This window comes from Phoenix dactylifera, chromosome 12 (genome assembly GCF_051530095.1).
Source record: "Phoenix dactylifera cultivar Ajwa chromosome 12, Ajwa_hap1_PhDact_Kaust_v1.1, whole genome shotgun sequence".
Classification (NCBI taxonomy): Eukaryota; Viridiplantae; Streptophyta; class Magnoliopsida; order Arecales; family Arecaceae; genus Phoenix; species Phoenix dactylifera.
In genome coordinates, this window is record NC_143201.1 from 29,040,173 (window position 1) to 29,064,765 (window position 24,593).

The following is a 24,593-nucleotide window of genomic DNA, read 5'->3' on the forward strand; positions in this document are numbered from 1 at the left end:
CACAGAAGCGGCAACCTGAAGAAGCCATCTTCTTGAGAGAAGCTAATGAAGAAGATAAAGACCAAGTAGTAATAAACACAATAACTATATGATTTATAGATTGAATTGGAACTATAGCTGGAAGCTCCTATCAGACAGGCCTGGTCCAGCAGATACCACAGATTCAGCAGAGGGATGAATGAAAAAGGAAATTACACCTCTAGTCATAATTTATAGCACAAATGTTACACCTCCTGAATGCAACACCTGCCCCGTTTCTCAAGCTCATAGAGCAAGGATAGGGCTGCGGAGTCTTGTGAACTCTTCTTATCAGCTCGTTGATCTCCAGTGACTGTGATGACTGATGAATTGGGTACATGCAGTGTAACGCTCGATATAAAGCTGTGGAACCCACTTCTTCCTTCACCATTGCGGTCCAATGCACCCTTGTTGCTGTTGCAAGAATAAGATTAATTAAAAAGGAGAAGGCACCAACTTTAGTAAAATTCACTTGCCTATGGAGCCTTAGTCGTTTACTATGAGGGTCCAACCAGTACTAGATCCAATCAAAAGATTTTGCTAGTGAATCCTGCTGAATGGGAACGGTAAACCAATCTCAACTCTCCAGAGTAAAATTACCCGCAAAAGAAAGTCAATTAGCAACCAAATCTTTAATATAGCTAAAATTTCAAGTGTTTTGTCTTTCCGAATAGGTACTAAATCAGCTGCATCAACATCCTCCCGAGAGTATAGAAAAGGGCATCAAGCACAGCAGCTGCAGTGCATGGTGCAAGATAGCAAACCTAATTTCTGGTTCTATTGTCATTTGGAATTAAATTCTCAAGACTTGCAATTTTCTAGACAGATCGAGAATATATAGGTTGGTTGGTTGCAGCAAATGACGTCATCTAATAGAATGCGTCGAACACAATGAATTATTTGAAAGGGGAACTAAATAGGTGGCAAACATCCAATAGACAGTAACTTTAGATCATATAGCGTATATTCCATGGTGTATGCTTTAATTATTTCTATAAAATGTGTAGTTTAGACTTTATGACTCCCCTAGATCAATTTTGCTTCCAGAATTGTAAAATACCAAATTAAACTAACCTTGGTTTCTGTTCTGTTGACTCAAAGCTAGGCATCGGCCACTGCGACCTTTTGCAAAGCTCATACAGCGCAGTTCGAGGCCCTCCTTTCTGCATTTTTACTGTCAAAAGCACTGCAAAAGTAAACCAGTTAATTAAATCAATTGCTAAGAAATATACAACTGAAACAATAAGCACCAATAGTGATTGATATATGTTCAAAATTGCTAGTATGTGTAACTATCGCACAAGGAATTGTGTACTCAAATCCTGTCATAAAGGCTACCATGGACCTTAGAAGCAAAGAAATTAGATGTATGTGTTAAAATGATTTTTTTTTATTTTTTTCAAACCTAACATTTTCATAGAAAGCATAAAAAAAATTTCAGGTCAAAAATGTAGACCATCTTATTGTTTATACCTTCAAGGAATATTTAGCTGACAGATTTATTAAAACATGATTACAAAAGACTTAAAATGATGAGTTTTACAGAAGTCTTTGTTTGGTTCTTTTCCATAAAGCCCATTTTGATAAAACTGACTACTCAAAAACCTAAAAATGAGTTTTATGAAAAACAGATCTTCCCGTTTTCATAAAACCTGTTTTATCAGATAATCATGTTTTATGATTATCCGCTTTAGAAGAACTCACAGACAACCAAACAGCCCCTCAATGGAACAGGCAACTCCATATGGCCAACTTGAATGGTTTTGATATTATTCAATTCTTTTCCTTAACAGAAAATTAACTGCGTGTGACAAAATGAACATGTCACTCTTCTGACTCTACTCTCGGGCAACTACAGTCATAAGGATGTACAAAAGAATATATATCTAAAATCTGTCAGGATAATCAAGAGCACAAGAAATGCAATTTATAGAAAGATTATTCAGAGTAGCCATTTTAGTATCTCTGATCTACCATAGAAAGATGAGGAGACCGGAAAGGATGTTTCTAAGAGGGTCAAAATAAGGTAGTGGAAATCTGCCCCATGAGATTATCAGGTAATATCAGAATGGTAATCAGCTTCCATGAAGTATGTTGCAAGACAATCTTTTACTGCATGGAGGATCATATATGAACAAAACATGAGTGCATTAGTGATCACAATGTTAAGACAGCTAAGTGGAAAATCTAAGATGATGAAATCAAAATATGAGTGCATATATGTTTATGATTTATTTGAGATAACAAGGACGTGTTTCCAAAAAGAGAAAGCTTGGGTGAAATTTCCACTTCAGATGCATTTGTCCAGGTAGGAACTAATGGCAAAATAGGATCCAGAAGACTGGCTCCATCTTGATGACACATGGTTGTCTTAATAAAACCACTTTGTAGGTACTTATAGCCAACCCCAACAATCATTTAACAAAATTCTTATTTCTTTTTCATTTCATTATATCCCAAGATATCTAGAACTTATATTATTAATTTTTGGTCCATTATTAAATGAAACAAAGTGTTCTTGTTTCATCACATAAATGAAATGTGAGATATATTTCCACTGATTCATCTCGAAAAATTATATGAAATGAGGTGCGATGGAAATGTAGAGCTTAAAAATTAACTGAATTTTAAAATAATATGAAATTCTTGTTTGGATCTATTGAGTTATTAACCCTTCAGCATGTTTATATATGATAACAAAAGATAAAAAGAGGGAATTATCTAATCTATTGGTAATAATGATCTATGCACGTTATGACAAAATTGGTAATGAGAAGAGTCTTTTATGACTTGTATATGAAGAATGTAGCAATTGAAAATAACTGTAAACAAGATAGAGAATTAAGAGCAAATAGTTTTTCATAGTTTATACCATGTCATACTGTTTCCTGTAGTGAATGTGACTCTTAATAATTGACATTCTTCATTGCTTTTATACCAAATAACTAAATATGTTAAAAGACTTAAGAATTCCTCTAAGCATAAGTATTTGGTCTCATTAATTGGTTCCTTGAAAGGGCCAAAGGTAGGTTAACGAGAAAGCACGACACTTTTCTGGATAAAATTATGTTGCTCCATGCATTAATATTTGTTAAATTTATACATTTATATAGGACTAAGAAAGTAAAAGCATTTATCATAATTCTGCTATGAATTGATTCGTCACTCTAAAGTTTGCATTGGTCATATGCTATTAAATTATTTGATGGTCTACTCTCTGTTTAGTATCATCCATTCTTTTTTTTCCTATTGTAGCCATCATGGCTACTTTTTAAACACAAAATGTGAAACTAAGGGAGGCACAGTAGTTGCAATGCTCGAGGTACAGCTCGAGGATGTTTTGTTCATACGAAGGGGATGTGAAAGGAATGAAAAAGCTGCCACAGGAAAAACGGTTAGTTTATGAAGAAAATATGAGGCATGGAGCAGTTGAAAAAATTTGTAGACACGATAGAGAATGAACAAAAAGTAAAGCTCTTCTACCCTCTCATACTATTGCTTGCAGTGAATGTGACTTTTCATAATTGACATTCTGCACCAAGCAAAAAGTAAAGCTCTTCTGTATCCTTCCGGAGTATAGGAGCTCGTTCCATTTCTAGATATTATATAATATAGCAAACTATCGTCTGATCATAGCTAATGAACAATAAACTTTTTCATTCAATAAGAACAACTCAAATAGTTCTTTTCTTAAAGGCGATATTAGAATTGGACATACCTGGCTCTGAATCACGGATGTTCTCGGATTCAATCAACTCATTTTCCCTTGGTGGTGTGGGTATGCCCATATCCATGATTAGATGGCAGGAATCATCAACAGATTTTATTTTATCTACAGAATTTTCTCCAGGTTGCTTCCTTTTGGAGGCATAGCGATAATGTGAAAGCCCTCTTTCCTATCATGAAAATAAAAATGCAGATTTAAGTAACCCAAAATATTACTGGAAGGCATAAAGATTTCATCCAAGATCATATATTGAAGTTTTATCAATGAGAAAAATATTAGAGGTCTTCGTGATTTAATTTGAACTGCTTATGGCATAACAAAGAAAGATGGACCAAGATGGGGGTAGCCAAGTAAAGAAACTTGGAGAAGCAAGCAAGCTTAGGAAAGGTAGATTAACAAACCCCAAGGTCCTTCAGTAACAGGGCAGCTGCTTGTCCTTTGGCAGCTTTTTTATTCCTTTCACATCCCCTTCGTACAACCAAAACATCCTTGAGCTGCACCTCGAGCATTGCAACTACTGTGTCTCCCTTAGTTTCACATTTTGTGTTCAAAAAGTAGCCATAATGGCTGCAAAGCTCAGTTAGTTCTCGTAAGGGAGGCAACTCCAGGTTATCAGGTGTAACAATAGGCGAAAGCAGTGGTTCAAAAATCTCCCATACTTTATTTAGATTGAGTTTTGTATCAATTAGTATTGCTCCAGCAATACTTTCTATAATATCTCCAAGAACCTGCAGCAGAAAAGAATTGATGATACTAAAAAGAGAGTAGACCTTCAAATAATTTAATAGCACATGACCAATGCAAACTTTAGCGACAAATCAACTCATAATAGAATTATGATGAATGTATTTTACTTTCTTAGTCCCATAAAAAAGATAAACTCAACAAATATAAATGCATGGAGCAACATAATTTCATCCACAAAAGCATGTCATGCTATCTCATTAACTTACCTTTGGCCCTTTTGAGGAACTAGTTGATGAAACCAAATACTTATCCTCAGGGGAATTCTCAAGTCTTTTAACATATTCTGTTATTTGCTCTAAAAGCAATCCAGAACCATGTTGGAGATACTGCTGAAGCTTATGCCTGATTGCTACTTGAGCAAAATTATCATTATTTACTGAAGCTGATCGCAGGTCGGTTAACTCCCCTGGATCAATATCTTTATGGCATTTAAAGAGATGCCATGTAATGAGAAGGTCCAATACTGAGTCACCCAAAAATTCAAGCCGCTGGAGCAAAAAAAAATGTCATAACTGATGCCTTATGATAGGAAAAACAAGATAAATGAAAAACGTATCATTGACTTAAAAAAAAAAAAATCAGATTTGCAATTTCAGTACCTGGTAGCAGTAGCAAGCTCCTAATTCTTGCTGAGATGCATGTGTAATAGCCTCAAGTAAAAGACCTCTAACACTAAATCTGTAGCCAAGTTTTGATTCCAGTGTTTCAATCTCATCAATTCTGGGATGATAGTTATACATTGACGCAGTCCTCATGACATCCTCAACCAATTCCGGCTCAAGTTCAGCATCAATTCCTAGCCATTTCAGTACTGCAAGTGCAGCACCAAGTCCACCACCTACATAGTATGCTCCTATTAGAGCCTCAGCACAATCAGATATTGTTTTAGAACAGATCCATCTGTGTCCTTTATCACAAGCCTTGCCGATCACAACATATTTATCTTCAGTCTCATGAATAATTTTCTTCGGCACTTCAGAATTTTCCACTCCGCATTTACAGAGGGCAGGGTGTAAAGTAAGCTGTCCAGGGGCAACCCAACGACGGGGATCAAATGCAGCATCACGTATGTAACCCTGTGAAAAATCTATTTGTAAGGATAGACACAAGGGTAAATTTTATACTATGAGACTAGGCTGGTGTACTATGTTTTTTGGCATAAATTAGCAAAACTAGAGCATGATCAATTTGCTGTAATTAATATAGACCTAGTACTTTAGTTAAGACTGGAATTCTTGATGCTAATGTATTCATGCAAGTCTCAAAACGAAGCTTGTGAGTATTATTAGTGTTATATCAATGATCATTTTTCAGAAAAGAAATGGCTACCTGATCAACCATGAGGATATCCTGTAGTAACTAAATATTTGACTTTCTGGACTACAGTTCAACCAGATAACACATCTGTAATCAATATTATGTTTTCTATATTGGTTATGCATACACCGAAGATCCTTATCTCATGTTGTCAGCGATACTATATAGCACCTTGAGCACTCCGAAAGAAGATATACTCATGGTAAGTCAAAAAATAGTTTTGCAATTGTCAATTGGACAAGTCCAAATAAATGGCCAAAATTATTGCATGTTTCTCAGAGTGGTTTAATTACATGGAAGATGCGGAGACTGCATATCTAGTATGGGTGCCAGATACTATATTAGATGTGACCTCGTCTCACTAAAAACACTCAATCAAATGTAAGTTTCAGGTCAAGTGACTCTTGAAGCTAAATTGAAACAACAAAACCCATTAAGGTGGGCCATTGCATCCATATTGAAGCATGATACACCACTAATTTTTATCTCAGAATCAGTCACGCACAAGGCATACTCGCACACACTATTGGATTGGATTTATGGGTATTGTAAGTCTAGAGGACCAGTCCTCCCTGAAATATTTATCCATGGATAAATAATGCACTAAAATTATACTTGAGAGAAGCAATTTAGTCAATTTAACCCGGATATTCTCACATGCTTCATCAATTATAAAATCAGCACTTCCTTGTCTTTCCTTTCATTTTTCTTCCTTGTCTAGAGCAAAAATCTTGAAACAGAAATACAATTTTTTATGCTGCAAGTGCATGTATTCTCAAATCTGCACGATCTTCTAGCTCATTTTCTCTGAAACATATCCAAATACTTGGAAATGATAAATTACCTGTATATTGTGTTTAGTTCCAAGTCTATGAAGCATGGCATTACAGATTAATTGGGATCTGCAGGAAGATAATTGCCCCTCGTGCTTCTTAGGAAATTTCATAAAGAGATAGCAGCTTACTGCATACTTTAATACAGAGTCTCCTAATAGTTCTAGACGCTCCATGGAGAAGTCCTCACAACATCTTACTGTCGAAATTGCTTCCAATATCTGAGAAAACAAAATTTTCATTATGCCGACTTGACAGCACTATATAATAGTATTCAAGCACAGCATTATCCCAACTGAAAAAACAACATACCAGGAAATTTGATATACAGGTATTGCTGGGATAGAAAGCAATTTCCTTCCTTAGTTGGCTGGCTAACATCAAGGATTCCACTCGGTGCATCAAGGAAGGCAGCAAGTAGAATGATTTTAAGACATCTATTGGTACGTCAATGTGAATTAAAAGCTCTGGAGGCATGTGAACATGATTTTGTGGCTTGTCTGATTTTTTTGATGCCACATTACCTGCAACAAAGTTATTATGATTAGCTGGTACAAGAAGGGATGTCATATAGCAATGTGAATTCTGCTTTGCCACTAACGTAGATACCCACTAATGTAGATACAGTTCACTACTTGTAAGAGACAACATGTGGTTATAGTCCACAAATTTTAAGAGACAACATGTGGCTGCAGCTAGCATCAACTCATAATTAAAACAAAAAAAAAGGATCAAGCAAATAAGTAGATACCATACATTGGAAGAATTAATATTGGTTCCACTTTGTACCAGCCTCATTTTAACATGAGAATTTCATACAAGACTAACAAAATGTTTAAACCCAGAAATCCACTAATGTAACACCACTATAGCAATCCACAATGCAATTTAAACAGCCACGCCATCAGTCTCACGGTGGATATGTGACCAAAAGTTATTCTAATAGAAACTTAAAGGTTGCTATATTAAATCTTTAATGAAGCTAGTAAGTTGCTTAAAGAATAGTGCATCGACATGGTGTAATAACAAGGGCAACAGATAAAGCAATTGAGGTTCTTATTTGCTCAGAAGAGCCTGACTGCTAACAATCTAAATATAATTCATCACGTTAAAGTGCAAATGGATAATAAACATGGTGACAACTTTGGGAGATGGCATTGAGAACAGAAAAATCATTGGTGGGCAATTATACGATATTAAACCTTAATGCTAGAATTGGAGATATGCATTGACAATATATATATATATATATATATATTGCTTGCTCAAGGTGTAATCACCAAGGAAGAAGAAGCCATAGGTGCTTACCCAACTGCTGGGAAGTGGGAACAGAATGCAATCAGCCTAGATGAAATACTGGAGGGACAAGAAAATGAAGAAATACAAGTGTGCAAGACAAGCTCAATAAATGATCAGATGCTCTATGTAAACTTTAGAGGTTCCCAACAAAATGAGAGCAGCTACTATAGCTTGAAAGATAAGTGGTCTTCTGACAGTCTTCTCATTAGTACAGTGAAGTTTCAGAACAAACTTTATCAGCATGTCAATGGTGAGTTCTTCAGTTAAAAGGCATGACTAATCAAATGAAAGGTGCAGTCATTGTTGTGATAATGTGTACCCTAGGGGAAATAAACACCATCAAGATAGAAAAAGCAACTTCCTTAACCAAATGATTCAAATGATGCTTTTGATGGAAGAAAATGGATGGTTTGAAGCATCATGACTAGAAACCATCATGCCACCAATAAAGAAAGCATCATGACTAGCAATATGTTGGACAGAGTCTAAAGAAAGCATCATGATGAGATTCTCAGCAAGGAAATCATGACAGATGTGCAACAGCAATGCTCGTATGAGACAAAAGGACCTGTTTGAGCCACTTAGTAGCTCAAAGCCAGCAAGCACTGTTCAAGAAGTGTATTGGACCGAGATGGGCTTGGATGCATACTTAATATGTAATAGTGAAAAGAATGTGCTTCACATCCAATTGATAAAGAGATCACAATTAGAGCACAAACAGGTTAATCGTAACTCTAATGGGAAATATCTCATCCCAACATAGAAATAGTTTGGATCGCTGAGAAGAGGTCTATGAAGCTTCATGATGGACTCAGGTGATGAGTTGAAGACATGCCATGAAACATGAGCAAGTGTTAGAATGAATTTTATTTTCATTAAGGTGGGAACCATCCAAATGAGCAAAACACCACAATAAGGCTGGAATACAAGCTCTATAAAACAGTATGTGCAAAGATGCGTAAGAAAAATGGAGGGGCAATATAGTGAAGATGCCTTACATTGTTGTATAAGACTGTAAACAAAATAGAATGAGATATATATATTTTTCCCAAGAAAAATATTAGACTCCATATGTGTAGTTGCAGGTGTGAAATTATGGATGTTGCACATGGAAAGGAAAAAGATGCCATAGCGTTTGAAATCAAAGTTAGAGCACAAAAGGTTTGAGGCTCTCCACTTTCAAACTTATCAGAATCTCTATGCCATTATCCCAGCTTGAAAGAGGAAATATATAAATATCCAGCTACTCATTCCAGTAGTTTTACTTGACCTCTTTGTCGATACAATCAATGTCTTTAAAAAGTAACAATGTGTCAAAATTATTTAAGCAAAGATCAGATTTTTTTCACATATGCAAAAATATGTTAAGTTGTTAACCAAGGATGGGATATTTCTGAAGATTGAGTTATGCCGAACCAGGCCGAACCGCCCTGTTCACCCCGTACCGAACCAAACCGGTGGGGAACCGGATCGGTTTGGCCCTAAATTTCAAAACCCTCCCAGAACGGTCCTAAACCGCTTCGAACCACCCCGAACCGGATGGTCCCCACCTATTTAAAAAGATTAAATCATGGTCTATTGAACCAGGGTGAACCGTGAATTAGTATTGTATCGAACCGGTAGCCGACGGGAACGGGTCCCGATACAGGTTCAGCTAATCTTGCTGAAAATAAAATAACTAACCTTCATGCTTAGACTTTGAAGATAGCAGGTTGTGTGGATTGTGGCTGTGCTTTAGCAACAATAATGGCTGTCCTGGATGTCGAAGCATAATACCATACCTGTATGGTCAATATAATTAGTTCACTTGAAATGCATAAAGGCAATCATCAGGCACGGTATAATACATGACAAAATGTCAAATGGTCAAGTAACCTACTTCTTATTAAAATATTCTGAATATGTACGAAATTCTGGTGGTGATTTTTCACTATTCCCATCAAATGGACTGCCAGCACATGAACCAATTACCACGTCAAGAACAGAATATATCTTTCCTGTATGGATTGCAATCACTACCATATTTTTAAAGCTCTGAAGGTTTGCGGTCTTATTAGCCAATTGAATCATATCTGATTCACACCATTCAGTCTCAGACGAACCAGAGCAAAAACTGCCAAATGGACCATTTGCAGCCACAGGCATATAAATATCTCTCATAAACCTTACAATTGAAGCACTTGCACTGATTCCCTTCCAATTGATACATATAACTTCATGATCTTGATTACACGAAGCTTCCAATGGTAAAAGCAAATACATGTTCTGAGTGCTCCATAATGATATGTCGTCTTCCTTTAGTAAGAATTCCCTTGGTTTCCTAGATGACCTAGATCCTGAAAATAACCTGCCAAATAATCCATTGAAGAAAATCTCTTGGAACAGTTTTGCTTCTTCCACCTGGTATGAAAGAGGAAGAAGTGATTAGGTCAAGTAACACGAAAGCATAGAGGAAAACAAATCATAAAAATGAAATGAATCAAATAAGTTTAGAAATAGAGAAACCTGTTCCATATCCAACTGAATAAGCCCACATGGAGAAACAGAGGCTTTGACAATCTTATCAACCAAGTAAAGATCTATTTCTGTAGAAGCAATATCTTCATCCAGTCTTGCATCAACAAGCAGAACAAAGTCACAGTAACTCTGGCCAACTTTATCACATGTAAAGTTCAACTTATATCCCTGCAAAGTTACACCAGCTTTTTCATGTGCCCAGGTTCCGGACAAAGCACAGACAGTGGTTGTCCCATGTAGCTCTTTCCTTTTTGTTGTTCCTTCAGACAAAATCAGGAAGGAGGATTACTATTTTGAACTTTTACAGCAAGTCATAGATAATGAAAAGCATTAAAATGCTTGAACAAGCCTTATATTGTACAAACTGTTGCTGGTTGGTACACTTCAAGTATTTTAGAGAAAGTATAAAAAGTGACTGGCTGATATTGCATTACCTGTAATTTATCCTATCTAATTTCCAAATTTTTTTCTAAATATTGTGAAATGAATGCCAATCTTTCTTTTTCTTTGAAGACTATATATTGCAAAGTTCTGCTCATAATTTGTGAAGAAGTCCAGGAAGATCCTAATAATGTTATTAGATGAATGCCAAGCATATGATTAAGCCAAGTTACTGAGGATTCAAAGATGCCCTTGGACGGCTAGCTTAACGTTCCACCGGACAAGTGATTTCTTTTTAGCAGTGCATCAAGATATCTTACTTTAACAAGTGACCTAAATCACATTAAGAAGGTAAGCATATAATAAAAGGAATTATTAGAAGAACTCACAAAGACTAACTTTTGCTTCTCCACGAGTTCAATGTGGAAGATGGGTTACAGCCACATGAAGTCCCCACTATTTCCTACACTGGCCATTCAGGATACTGATCTATTCTTTTCTTTTTGATCTACTTCTGACATTACGTTGTTTGTCTTACAATCTTTCTCAAATTAAAATACTCTTCATCAGTTAACACATGAAAAGGACAACCAGATCTGTGGTTAAACTAAAAATTTGACAACCAATGAACACCAACTCATAAAACAAGAATATAAATATAAGTTTACAAGATATTGCATAAATAAATAGAATATATAATTGGCACAATATGATAATATATTTTTACAATTCTATAAAAGACCCAATTATTACACAGATTTTTGAAATCATCATGAACCAATGGAAACTTTCACTTAAAATACTTCCTTTCAAGTTTCAGACATAGCTTAAAAGTTCATACTTCTATATGTCATCAAATAATTTCACTCAAGTAAACCTAATTTTAGAATATAAAGAAACCACAAATAAGGGAGTGATGTATACAGAAATCAACATATATAGGAAAAGTAGAACCAATCTCAGCAAAATGCTAATATTGTCATAATGGAGTTGACATAATTTGGGTGAGAACTATATAGGCTAAACCATTTGATGCTTCATCAAATCCCACCTCCATGATGGTGAACAGTGTAAACATACTGTGTGCCTTCATGAACTAAAGCATTAATTGCAAAAAAAAAAAAAGGTCAGCTTTCTACACCATAATAAATAGGATGAACCTCTTGGTTATAGTTGTTTAAAAATATTATTGGATCACTGATTAAGTATTATTTTCATGACTAAAGGACACAAACTCTAGATCCCACTGACCAGTTACATCCAATATATGAAAATAATAGCATTGTTTCTACCATTATTATCCTTCATCTGCAGAGCACCAATATTAGACTGTATTTCCCGAAATATAGATCTACCTAAATGATTAGCACAGAATCGATAACTGAGACAAAGGATCAGTTCCTGTGTTCAACACTAGATTTAAAATGCTTGGTTGGTATCAGCACGCATAGAACATAACTTCATTAGCATACGTACTGTTTGTCCAGACCTTACTTATGGAGATGGTCACCAATGCCTAAACTGTTCTACAAACCAATCCTTTCTCTCTCTTTTTCCCTTGTTTTCATGAGAAAAGGATGGGTGAGTCCCACATTTTAATTCTAAACAGTTCTACCCAACATTTTAAAGTGCAAAGAAGTTGTAGATTATACATGGCCTAAGATGATATAACAAAGACTAAGAAAGGTAACGCACCTCATCCAATTAATTCAGATATATACACATTAAAGACCTTGTATTGAACAAAAGAATGTTCAATATAATTTATAGTTTACTAAATGCAGAAATGCTAGGAAATGCATAATCAAGTCTAAATATTGCACCGAACTGTACTTGATCATATAATAAATTGAGAAATTCTCATAAGTGCCTCACTGACTGCCCAAACTTATGGTAATGAAAACAACTGGGTTGACAACAATATTTCTTGTTATCATTATAATGCATCATAAAATATCCCTTACCAGCTCCTGCAGCAGTTTCTTTTTCCTCATAGTTTTCATCGCATACAATTTCCAAACACTCTTCAGCAAATGGGAGAAGATGATCATTAAGTACTCCCAATTGATGCAGTTTTTTACAAGCATCCATGCATACCAACTGCTTTGCCATGTGAGAATTTCGATGAACTGGGCCAACCAGTGTCTGAAATGCAGCATTGGGAGGTAAAGTCAATGTGCACTGATAGGACCCACCATACAAAGTGAATTCAAAAACTGGCTTTGGAGTGAAATACCTGAAAAAAGGCCATTTTACCAATGATGACACCATAAAAAGAGCTTAGCCCGACCAAAAAAAAAAAGAAAAAGAAAAGCTTAAAATGGTTGTCATGGTTATCAAGAAAGATATATCATACTTATCTCTAGGGAGCTTTTCACAATATTTATAGACAAGACTGACACTGGAGTCTGCTGTTATTCTTGCACCAGTTGACTCAACATAATATGCATCTATCTCCTCATCACTAGACAGTTTGGAGATAAGGGCATGAGGGTCCCTATTTAAAGCAGTGTCCAGCATAGAGTGTTTGCTTCTAATGATATCAAACAATAGATTTCTCTGTTGGATGTTTCCCCTGCAAGTAAATATTTATCAGAACTTATTCAGCAGCAATCTACAAAAGCAAAATTATGAAGAAAAAAAGAACCTCTGCACGAAGAATGAAAACAATAAAAAAACGTCAAACAAAGGTAAATATTTCAAAAGTTTCCTTAAAAAAGTTACCTAGCAGCCATGGTGGACTTACAAAGTCAGTCAACAGAACAGCAACTCAATTAAAGAAGCGAAAAAGCACAAGTATTAATCTCATTTTATCAGAACTTATTCAGCAGCAATCTACAAAAGCAAAATTATGAAGAAAAAAAGAACCTCTGCACGAAGAATGAAAACAATAAAAAAACGTCAAACAAAGGTAAATATTTCAAAAGTTTCCTTAAAAAAGTTACCTAGCAGCCATGGTGGACTTACAAAGTCTGTCAACAGAACAGCAACTCAATTAAAGCAGCGAAAAAGCACAAGTATTAATCTCATTTTAAAGGGGCAAGAAGGGCAAGAATCAATCAAGAAGAAACTCAAAGGCAATCTGTACCATAGCTTGTATTCTGCAAATCAATTGTCTAGGGTGTTGCTATCACCCTTACGATGTTTGAGGGCACTGGAATTGGCTAGCAATATCAATCAATTATTCTCCTAACTCCTAAGACTTTCAAAAATATCTTAGACCTGGTCTTGAGACATTGGCAGTCATCCTAGTGCTTTTCACCTTTATTCAAGAATGTGAAAAATCTGAAAGGGTCGTCCAATCTTAAGAATTGCGTTCCAGAATTGTTGAATACATTTATACATGGAATCATAAATGCAACCCTGTTGTTGCAAGCCTAACATGTACCCATAGTTAGCATAGATGTACATTTCCATTATGGAGTTTCTTCTAGGCTGTAAATCCACATTTTTCATTTATATCAAAACTCTTTAAAGATAACTAGGCAGCAAGTTGCAAAAGAGACAGAAATACAACTAAATTTGGCACTAAGAATCTGCATGTTTACCAATTCAAAAGGCCAAAAATAGTACAATAAAATAAATGAGGCTTAAACTAATTATTTAGAAAAATACTAAGATATATACATGTAAACACTGTATAGGAAAAAGAAGCAGGTTTGCTTAAAAAGAAAAATAAAAGAATAACAGTAATGATGATGATAAGCAGCATCCTCATACCGTTCAAGCATGATGACATAAAGAGAACCAGCTTGTCGAGCTCGTCCATGGGACTGGACATAACTACGAACTGTTTTTGGCAAGTCAAAGCGTATCACACATGAACAATCCGGTATATGTAATCCCTCTTCAGCCACATCAGTAGTAAACAATAAATTTACCTATACAATAGAATATCTCCCTTCAGGATTCAAAATATAGTTCGAAACTTCAAATAAAGAATATATATATACTCCTAATACCTTTCCAGAACGAAATGAATGCAGAGTCTTCTTTTGCATTTTGGGGGTCAGTGCATCTACTGAAGCACTCCCTCCAGTCAAATACGAAACTGTGAAATGTGACAAATAACTAATTTTCTTCATCAACCGCTCTACAACTTTAGCAGTAATAATTCTATCTACAAAAATGAGGCAGAGTACATGATTTGACGCCCTGCAGCCAAATTAAATAGCTGAATACAAAAGAGGTGTAGGGTAAGTTGATGAAAAACAGATACATGGACTAGTGGAACAACTTGCTTACCCAAAAGATTTGAAAATTTGCATTAATTCATACAATTTTGGCGAGATATAACCCAAGTGCATTGCTTCTAAACATCCACATTCAGTCTTCAGTAGCATCTCATAACCTGAAAATGATGTCACAAATGTAAATATCAGTCTAAACACAGATCATGATTATAAAAATCAAGAACATTTCACCTTTGTTTATCATCTCATATTGTAGTTACACACTAACTCAACCACTGCAAGTAAACATATTCGAGCTTGGTAACATAACAAATCCTAATAAAAGGAAACAGCTAAACACATGCAATATGATGATGGTACAGGGACAAGAAGGTCTACAAGTATGGCCAGCATCATTTGATATAATGAGAATATGAGATGCATCATAAGTATTGGCAATGCACCATGAAGAGTAAATTGCTTTTTAAATTATTTCAGCAACTTCATTAGATTTGTATAAATTAAAATCTATATACAGCCTATACAGAAGATCCTGATATTTTTTTTTCCCAGGAAAAGGGCATCGCAGAACATACTGTCATGGTCTCATCTCTATTTGCTTTCAATTGACTTGTCTATCACCGCAGCTAGATATAAAATATATCATGGACCATGGGGTGGGTAAAGAAAGTAGTGTTATGTATTTTATATACAAAAATTGAGCTACTGCCTATTTTGTGAATGACATGCATTATCACAGTTTCCTGGAATATAATATCCATATTCAACAAAAAGCATACAAGCATGCAGCAAAATCACAGGCATCCAAAGTATATGCAGATATTAATTCGAAAAAGATATAGCAAATACTGATAGAATATAAATAATCATATAAAGAGTTAAGCACTAAATCATCATACCATCTAGCATCCGTTTTTCAACTGCATGCAATACTTCCTCAAGAAAAGCACTATACTGAACTACATTCTCCATGGGGAAATCGCACCCCTCTGCAGAATATGGATGATGAACAGCTTCCATACAGATTTTAGTAGCCTGTTACAAATGAAATGGTAAAATAGGAGAAAGGAAACCGAGGGAAGAAATGAACTATCAGTAAATACTGTTTAACCAACAGGGCTGAGGTCATGTTTGGTGTTGCTTCTAGGTTTCAAAAAGTCATTCTCAGACATCACTTTTGTTTAAGTTCTTAAAAAAGTATTCTTTGATATATTTGGAATCCAGTAGTGTCATAGACACAACCACTTTCTATGGATGGGCTCACCATATTTGAAAGACAAGGATCGATATCACAAAAGAAGCCAAAGCTAGTTTTTCTGACTTCTCCTAAAAGTGTTTTTTTGATGTCTACTTCTTGTAGAAGCACTTCATAGATGATGTTGCTAAACACTTGTTTTTCAGAAAGTAGATTTTCTGCTTTAAGAATTGCTAAAGGACTTTATTAAGCAGCACCAAGCATGCCCTTAGGACTGAGGTCTGCAAGTTGGCACTGCTCTCTTCAAAGCATGCTTTGCAGCAAGCTTCCAGGTTCAAAATTGGAAGGTGAAATTCCCACCCAATTGCTCAAAAAAAAGGGAGGACAGAAAATAAAAATTACTGTAATGCATAAATAACAATCAAATATGGCTATTGTATTACCTCATTGGCACAGATTAGACCATGGTCATCTAAACAAAAGCAGATTTTTTCATGCCAATTGGACAGTTGCCGTCTTGATGCTTTAATTCTTTCAGTGGCATCTCTATGCTGATATAATGGTGAGTTCTGCAGCTGGGTGACTGAGGCGTCATACTGTATGAACATAAAAATCATGTCAAATGATTATGTTTATTGGATCAACTCTGACTACAAAATGAGAAACAAGAAAATATGCAAGGCAGAAAACAGAGATGTAAAAACCTTAGCCCACAATAATTCCAACTCGCTTTTCAGATCCTCATGAAGGAATATATTTGGATTATAGTATCTTTTAACTTCTTTAGCTGCAGGAACATAAAATTCCATCTCACTTCTGTCTGCAACAGTATACATCTGTAAAAGAAAAAATAATTGATAAAAAACGATGATCTACCCACACCATACATGCAAAGTATATGAATCCATGAGCATAAAGAAAAGAGAAATTCACTCTAAAAAAGTAAAAATAGTAATAAAGAGCGCATAGGAATCATGCTTTCACCTTAGCATCCAAAATGCTTTCAAGTTCAGAAAGCTGATCTTCACAATCCGTAACTGATGACACCCCTGATATTAGATACATATAAAAAAGAAGATAAATGAATAAGTACATAAAATGATGAGAAATAACAGTCCCTCAGACTACTTGGCATCAACTTCAGGTATCCATCCTTTTTCTATAAAACTTTAGTTTACCTCAAACTTAGAAGTCAAGATCTTGTTGATATGATCATTTTGGCCCATTCTTAAATTTGATGTTGTATAGGGCAATCCATAACAGAATCTTAACTCAATACACAATAAAAGATGCAAAACAACCAAATGGAAAGAACGCTAGGAAAGGGAAATAGATACAAAAAGAAACAGTAGCGATAGACATGATTCTCCAAGATGCCTGCTTCCAGGTACAATTCCAACCCATAGTTGCATTTCATATCTTGCATTTTGCACATGTTTGCATAGAGAAACCATATAGGAGTCATTCAAACTCACCACAATTTACGTGCAATCAAACTACACAATACACTTGCATGCAGATACATAATTTCTAATAAAAAACAGAGAAAGAAATATAGCGCAAGCTAGTTGAGAGTTGATTCCCCTGAAATGCAAGAATGAAGACACCCCAGGTAGGCAGGCAATGCAGATTGCTGATTCTAAATTTTATCTGATAATATAAGTATGCCTCCTTTTGCGAACATCAGCTTCTATATGTCATTGGCCGCATGCAAAAAGTACAGCAACATTTTAAAGAGAACTAATCAACATATATATCTAATATGTCAAAGTTTTGACAGACCAAAACGAAAGACAAAGTAGAGAAATCTAAATGCAACTAATACTTAGTAAATCTACTCACCTTTTCTTGCAACTGGTGAAGCAGTCATTCCAAAAACACTTATTCTAAGCACAGTTTTATGATAAAATTCCTATATCAAGGAAAATTGAAGAATTCTGTTAGTGCCAGACAAAGAAAAAAAAATCATACCAATATAACTTCAAGGATTTTTTTTTAGCAATACCTTCATTATTCTAGCGTAAGGATGGTTACCAGTGGCATGATGGCACTCATCAAATATCAATAAACGTACTATATCCAATGTCAGGAAAGCTTTCCTTAAAGCATCTAACAATATTTGGGGTGTCATGACCATAACCTGTCAATTACGACTCACCATGAAAAAGAACTTAAAAATTCATAAGGAAATATGACACAGTCAGATGCACATCTTCAATCAATTCTCAAACTAATAAATATCTATAAATCATTTTCAAAAAATCATAAAATGAAGGGCAAAAATAGAATCATTGATTTATACTTGAGATTATGAAAGGTATGGAGTACTTGCTTGCAAAACGATAAGAAGCAAAAATATTTTCTGCCAAGTAGTAAAATTAAAACTTCATATATAAAACACTATACATTATATCTAAGCATATGCATATTCATGGCAATGCATAAGATGTCTTTATGCCTAGTAATCCATTTCTTGCATCACAACGCACGTCATAAACTAAGAGACTGCTGAAAGATAGAAAAAATTAATGTGTATAATCTGGTGAAGTCAACAAGTAGAAATTACGTGAAAGTAGGTTATGACAACAGCAAAAACAAAGACTGACAAAAAAAGACTAACACACCATCGGAGATAAAAAATCATGATATACAATACAGATCAACATCAAAACATGTCATCAGATGCCTCAGCATCAGCAGCAGTTAAGATAACAAACAGTGGTGTCTCAGGCCGGACCACGTGCTACAAGGCATCTGCTAGATAGTAATGAAATTGTATTGTTGATCAACATAGTGTCTTGTAAACCAATATAAAGCCCATATTGACATGAATCATTGATCACTAATCTTCTGTATTTAAATTTAATGTTAAATAAAGAATCGCAATTTAAGTTTTTGTAACCAATGTACTGACATTTAATTATCAGATATAGCAGTATTTTATCTTTTACATTTAAATTTTGGCAATTACCCTAAAGAATATGGAAGTGATGCCATGACCCAAATGAATTACTACGGGCATTACAGTAGTATTGAGTGATATGGCATTGTATAACCATTATAAACCACATCTCTACTGTATATGTTACCATAATTTTTTTCTTTACTTTAAATATCCATTTTATATTGTGCTTCATCCAAGGAAACACATTCTTCGCACTTGCAAGGGCTCTAAAATTTAGGATATGGACACATCTAATGTAAGCAGGGTAAGGTAAAAATGGGGCAGATACATACATGATGATGCATGTGTGCTGACAAACAAATTATTGCTTATCTATGCACACATATATTTCTGCATACACATCATTCATGAATTTTTGTAGACATATGAAGGCATGCATGCATATTCACATATACATGTACAAGTATCAATATGGTTCAGGAGAATCGCTTAACTAAAGGGTTCCCGATATTGGGAGTTCTAATTATTTGAAAAGGAAATTTTAAGGATGTTAGAATTCGTCTATACCATTGACTTATAAAGATATAATGGCTAATCGGTTAACTATTATAATATACAGGATGCAAAGACCAATCTAAAGATAATAAGATTTCCAATTTCTCTAATGTCTCGATCCTCTGACTCCACAGGTTGGCTACATCAACATCAACCAGCTATTTTGAAGTCGGAAATATGACGTCCCGGTAATACTCTAATAACTCTTACATTTGAACTGTATGACAGAGCCAAAAAAATATCCGGCCAAAGTGATAAACTCAACCAAAGTAACCTAAAAGCCACGTGCTCCACACTACAAATTACGCTAAATCCTGCGCAACCAGAGTACAGCCGGTGACGCTACAGGTTAATAAAGAATGATCACAAAGACAGCAGAACAACGACTTGAATCATAGTATGAATAGTTATTTATGTACAGGCAGTAGACACACCGTCATTGTATCTAGCCTTTTACGACAAAGTGATCATAGTATAAAATTATAAGATAGTATTTTAAAAAGAAAAAGAAAAAAACAATCAACAATGATGATCATCAAACTTTGGCAGATTCATGCATATTTTGCCTCCGTTAAAAACAATCAACAATAAAGAGGTGGAAAAATAGTTACTTGATAAGTGGCGACTTCCTTTTCCCAGCATGCAGCAGTCCACTCATCAACACCCTTCGCACCAAAGTAATGAGCCACTTCAAAATCAGTGTGGATCTTTATCACCTCGAATTGCTGCCAATAGACAACAAAAAGAAATCAAACCAAAAGAAGAATTACAAAACAAAATGTTGAAAAAAAAAAAAAGAAACCAGTACGGGGTAATTAGAAGGGAAAGATAAAAAAAAGGAGTTTTGACTTCAAGCGCGGACCTGGGTGACGAGATGAACTGTAGGTGCAAGAAATATAATGATCCGGCGGTCCCCGCTCATCTTAAGCTCCTTCCCGATTTCTTTGATGAGCATGACAGCGATCATCGTCTTCCCCGCCCCCGTGTCCAGCACCGCGATCGTGTTCCTCCGCAATGCCACTTCATATACCGCCACCTGATAGCTGAAGAAACCCCAGCAAAATCAAGAAATCACGAAGAAAGGACCAAAAAAACCTGTCAGTGCCTTTTCTTGAAGAAAAGAACAAAACTTCTATATCAAGAAAACCCATGAATGCTTAATGCCTCTTTCCGAGAAAAAAGAACGTTTTTTTTTATCGTCTTCAAGAAACCTTCTTGGCTCGAATTCTCGGCATTCCCCCTTCTGCTTCTTGGCTCCGGCTCCCGATCCTTCGCTATCGGCCGTCTCCGGCGGTCTCTTCGACGGATTCACGGCCGCCGGAGGAGCCATCGTCGAGAGAGGCATCGGCGAGATGAGGAAACCTAGAAGAGGAAAAGGAGAGCAGCACGATTTCCCCGAAGAGGGCTCCGTCTCGCTCTCAGAGATTTTTAGGAGCAAGAACGAGAAAAGACGAGAGCTGGGCGGAACGCTTAAAAAGTCCCCCGTTCCCGAGCCGGGCTCGGGGAGGAGAGCTTCTCCGGTTTATATAGCCTGAAATCACATAGTCACCCACGAACTAAAAGAGCTTTAGTCGTGGGCCCTAATCTCAGAAGGAGCGGCGTCCGTCGCTCTAGCTCGTGGGCCCCAGGCACACGAGGGGAGTGGTGTCTCTCGTGTGGTCTCCTTTTCTGGGCTCTTTGGGTGTCTTCCGTTGCAAGCATGTCACCGGCTATTTTTCGTATCCCCATCGGCTCCTCCATCCTTGCTCTTTCCCGCGGAACACCGATACGCGTGATGCAAGTGATGGTGAACCTCGACCGTCCATTCTCAAAGCGCAGGTTACCTCAGAATTTTAACAGTTACGAGTGGGTAAAGAGTAGGATTACCACCAAGATGGTAGCACAGTTGAAACGGAGCTTTGCTTCCACTGGTGTGGTCCAGATCGAGCGTCGATTAAATGTTGGAGACCGTATGTTTTCCGTCTAGACATCCCTGTCTGGACACGTTCAATAGAAACACTATCTGGTCCACCTGACACTGAGGTAGCGCTGGGATGACGTACTCACACATAGGGTGACCCACGAGTCGGAAAAGGTATGAGCAAAAATTTCTACCTGCATCGAATATTTTCTTGTGGAAGGGGGCCCAGTGAAGGCTGCTACACAGGTGAGGTTTCCTCTCCCTCCCTCCTCTTTTTCAGCAAAAAAAAAAAAAAAAGTAGGTTTTTAAATCACGAGATGAAAGTATGAAATAATGTACTCGGTATTGAGGGTTTCAAAGCAGTTCTCTATGTGATCATCAAAGTAAGCTTCCATGCAGAGCCGATCATTCCAACAATCACAACCGTTGGCTCATTGAATACTTGCCATAACAAAACACTAGCTTATGTAACATCAATTGCTTTTGAACTTCTTAAACATCTAATAATCCTGGAATCAAATAAAACATGGTCAGGATTCTGAAATGTGAGCTAAATATTCCATCACTTACGAGCTCTGAGTTCATTAATGAGTTTCCAAAGTGAAAAACGGCGCATCATGCAGCATGCGAGTCTAGTCCTTGATATCTTGATAATAAAAAAAATCATATTTTTATTATCATATTTTTAAAATAAAAAAAATTGATAGCAAACAGGGTCTCAATGATTGTTATTTGTCTTTTTTAAAAAAATATAATGTGCTTGTGAGAAGGAGTTCAAGTATCATTGATGGCATCATTATTTCTTTCTACAAAACAAATCACCAATTACTCTTCTTAATAGGACAGAGTCTTCAGCCAATTACATCCAAGTGAGTCCTTCATATGAATTTCCAAAATATCGGTATCATGCAGCATCAGCTGTTTGTAAGCCTTTAGTCCTACTCCTTGGTATGTTGCCAAATTAATCCAAAAGTTATACATCTGAATAAGAAAGTGACCTATCAATTTCTTGGACAAGTCAGAACATTTCCATTCACCTGCTAATGAAATAAAATGGCGACCATTTAATACGATCAATTTTAATCCTAAGAATGCAATGCCACTCTTTGCTTTAATGCTGAGGTTGGACCATTTAACAGTACCCCTTATAGGGAAACAAAGAAAAAAAAATCAAATTATAAAAGCTAAATAAACCTTACTTCTATTTATTAGGAAGAACAAAGTTACCATTACAATCAGTTCGATTCCATACTTTCAACTCTTCCATTCCCTCTTGATGATGAGAATGCAATAAATAGCAGGAGCAGAATAACTGGCAATAATGCTGCAATTCTTCATCTGATTTGTTTCATTTTATGTATTGGCACCACAAAGGTTATAGCACTAGAGCTAGCAACTGGGAAAGATTTTGGATACCTACCAAGCAACTCAAACAATCAACTCTATTCAGGTATAGTCATACTCTGATGCAAACCTTTTCCTATTACCATGCAAAAATGAAACATGAATTCATAAAGCCGGTCGATGTATCCATAAGAATATGACCTCCAAAATTTGACTCTGCTACACTGTAACCAAATGTTTGACAATATTTGTACATTTGAATTCCTTGCAAGGCTCCTATATAGAGAAACAGGAGCATATAAGTGCTAAGATATAAAAAGATCAAGGTGGTGAGTTGTTGGAGTTGAATGATCAATGGCTTGCAACCACCAGCTTTCCTTAACCCTAGAACAATAAGAATTTGTTTCCACTAAATTGCTGGTAGTTGTCCCAAAATGTAGGAGTTAACAGGACATGTTAATCTAATATTGTAAGGAAACCCATGGCATATAGTAAACTTAGGCTATGGAGAAAAAAGAAAGTAAAAGCTCCAAGTCTTTGCAACACTTATTTGAATTCATACACCATTTGACCTGAAACCCTTCTCAGACCATCTCAAACCATTTCTAAAGTCTAGCATTGCCACCATTAAGAAGAAAGCCCCTTAAAGATATTCCAAGTATAATTATCCGAATCACAATATTCATGTTTAGAGCTAAATAATCAGTAACCGAGTAGAGCAAAAATAAGCTAATTATATATAAGTTCAGATTGAGATGTTTGCTGTGCTTTTGATCTTCTCTCAGAATTTGATTCAGCTACTACTTTTCTTTCCAGTTCGTGGCAGATTTAATTCCACTTTCTTTGCAAGTTTCCCGAACCCTGGCTTACGTTTGCTTCCCATTGTTCCCTTTCACCTTCCTTTCAATCTTCTCGGAAACCAGCGGGCTTTAGCACTCGTGGTTTCTTGGCCTCTGCTCGCGTCGAGCTCGGCTTCCTAGAGTTCCTCCCTCCCACAATCGAGACCCATCTCCGCTTAGCAAGATGCTATCTTTCTCAAAGAATCCGCTTCCCAGCATCAGAAAACCCCAGCCAATCCGTACTCCCCTTCAAAACCTCGGGTTCCGACGGCTCTTTTCGATCCAAGAACGGATTTTTCTTCTTCTAGGGTCAGCGCCGCCTCCTCCTCGGTTCCGGTAGAGCTCCGGAAAAATGTTGTGTCTGGATCGCCTACTTCCTCAGGGAATCTCCGATCGGTGGAGACGTTCACGAACTCAGCCTAAGAAGATATCCTAAACCATTTCAAATAACTTCCTAATCTATTAATCGTTTTTTGGGCATACCCAGATTAAAAAAAAGGGAATAAAATTGATTTAAAAGAAAGACTTCCTAATCTATTAATAGTTTTCCATCAAAGAAGAGAATTGGGAATCTCAGTGAGTGGTAAGCCTTATCTCCTACGACTAATAGACTAGAAAAAAACAATGGCAAGACTGATAGTCTAACAATCTCTACGTTGTGCCATTTAACACAAAAAAGAGGCATTTCATGTGTAATTATGAAGTACTTTATACAAAGGGTTCATCCTCTCCACTTCAAGTGAACTGGAGGGGTTCAATTTCCAATCACCAGTTGTCCAATGGCCAGTGATCGAGTAGGATGGAGATGGCATGGAATACATAT

At 36.2% G+C, this 24,593-nt stretch overlaps 1 protein-coding gene across 5 annotated transcripts; it reads right to left on the reverse strand.

Moving 5' to 3' along the window:
* Nucleotides 1-69: 69 nt before the first annotated feature.
* LOC103709597 (endoribonuclease Dicer homolog 3a-like) lies at nt 70-21,196 on the reverse strand. 5 transcript variants are annotated; one of them, XM_008795035.6, is made up of 25 exons: nt 20,899-21,196; nt 20,550-20,730; nt 20,299-20,412; nt 18,233-18,367; nt 18,070-18,139; nt 17,212-17,276; nt 16,932-17,063; nt 16,671-16,823; nt 15,932-16,067; nt 15,085-15,190; nt 14,802-14,994; nt 14,560-14,720; nt 13,196-13,414; nt 12,804-13,075; nt 10,447-10,718; nt 9,821-10,341; nt 9,625-9,722; nt 6,955-7,166; nt 6,654-6,863; nt 5,092-5,568; nt 4,699-4,980; nt 4,147-4,473; nt 3,737-3,914; nt 1,093-1,204; nt 70-432 (listed from the first exon to the last, which is right to left on the reverse strand). In XM_008795035.6, the coding sequence occupies exons 1-25, from the start codon at nt 21,030-21,032 to the stop codon at nt 225-227; spliced, it is 4,968 nt and encodes a 1,655-aa protein (XP_008793257.4). In that variant the 5' UTR covers nt 21,033-21,196; the 3' UTR covers nt 70-224. The 5 variants fall into 5 exon arrangements, 4 of the variants coding, with proteins under 4 accessions (XP_008793257.4, XP_088564132.2, XP_088564131.2 ...); XM_088708006.2 differs by lacking the exon at nt 20,899-21,196 and having other exon boundaries at nt 14,802-14,890; XM_088708004.2 differs by lacking the exons at nt 70-432; nt 1,093-1,204 and adding an exon at nt 3,477-3,613 and having other exon boundaries at nt 20,899-21,178.
* Nucleotides 21,197-24,593: the final 3,397 nt, after the last annotated feature.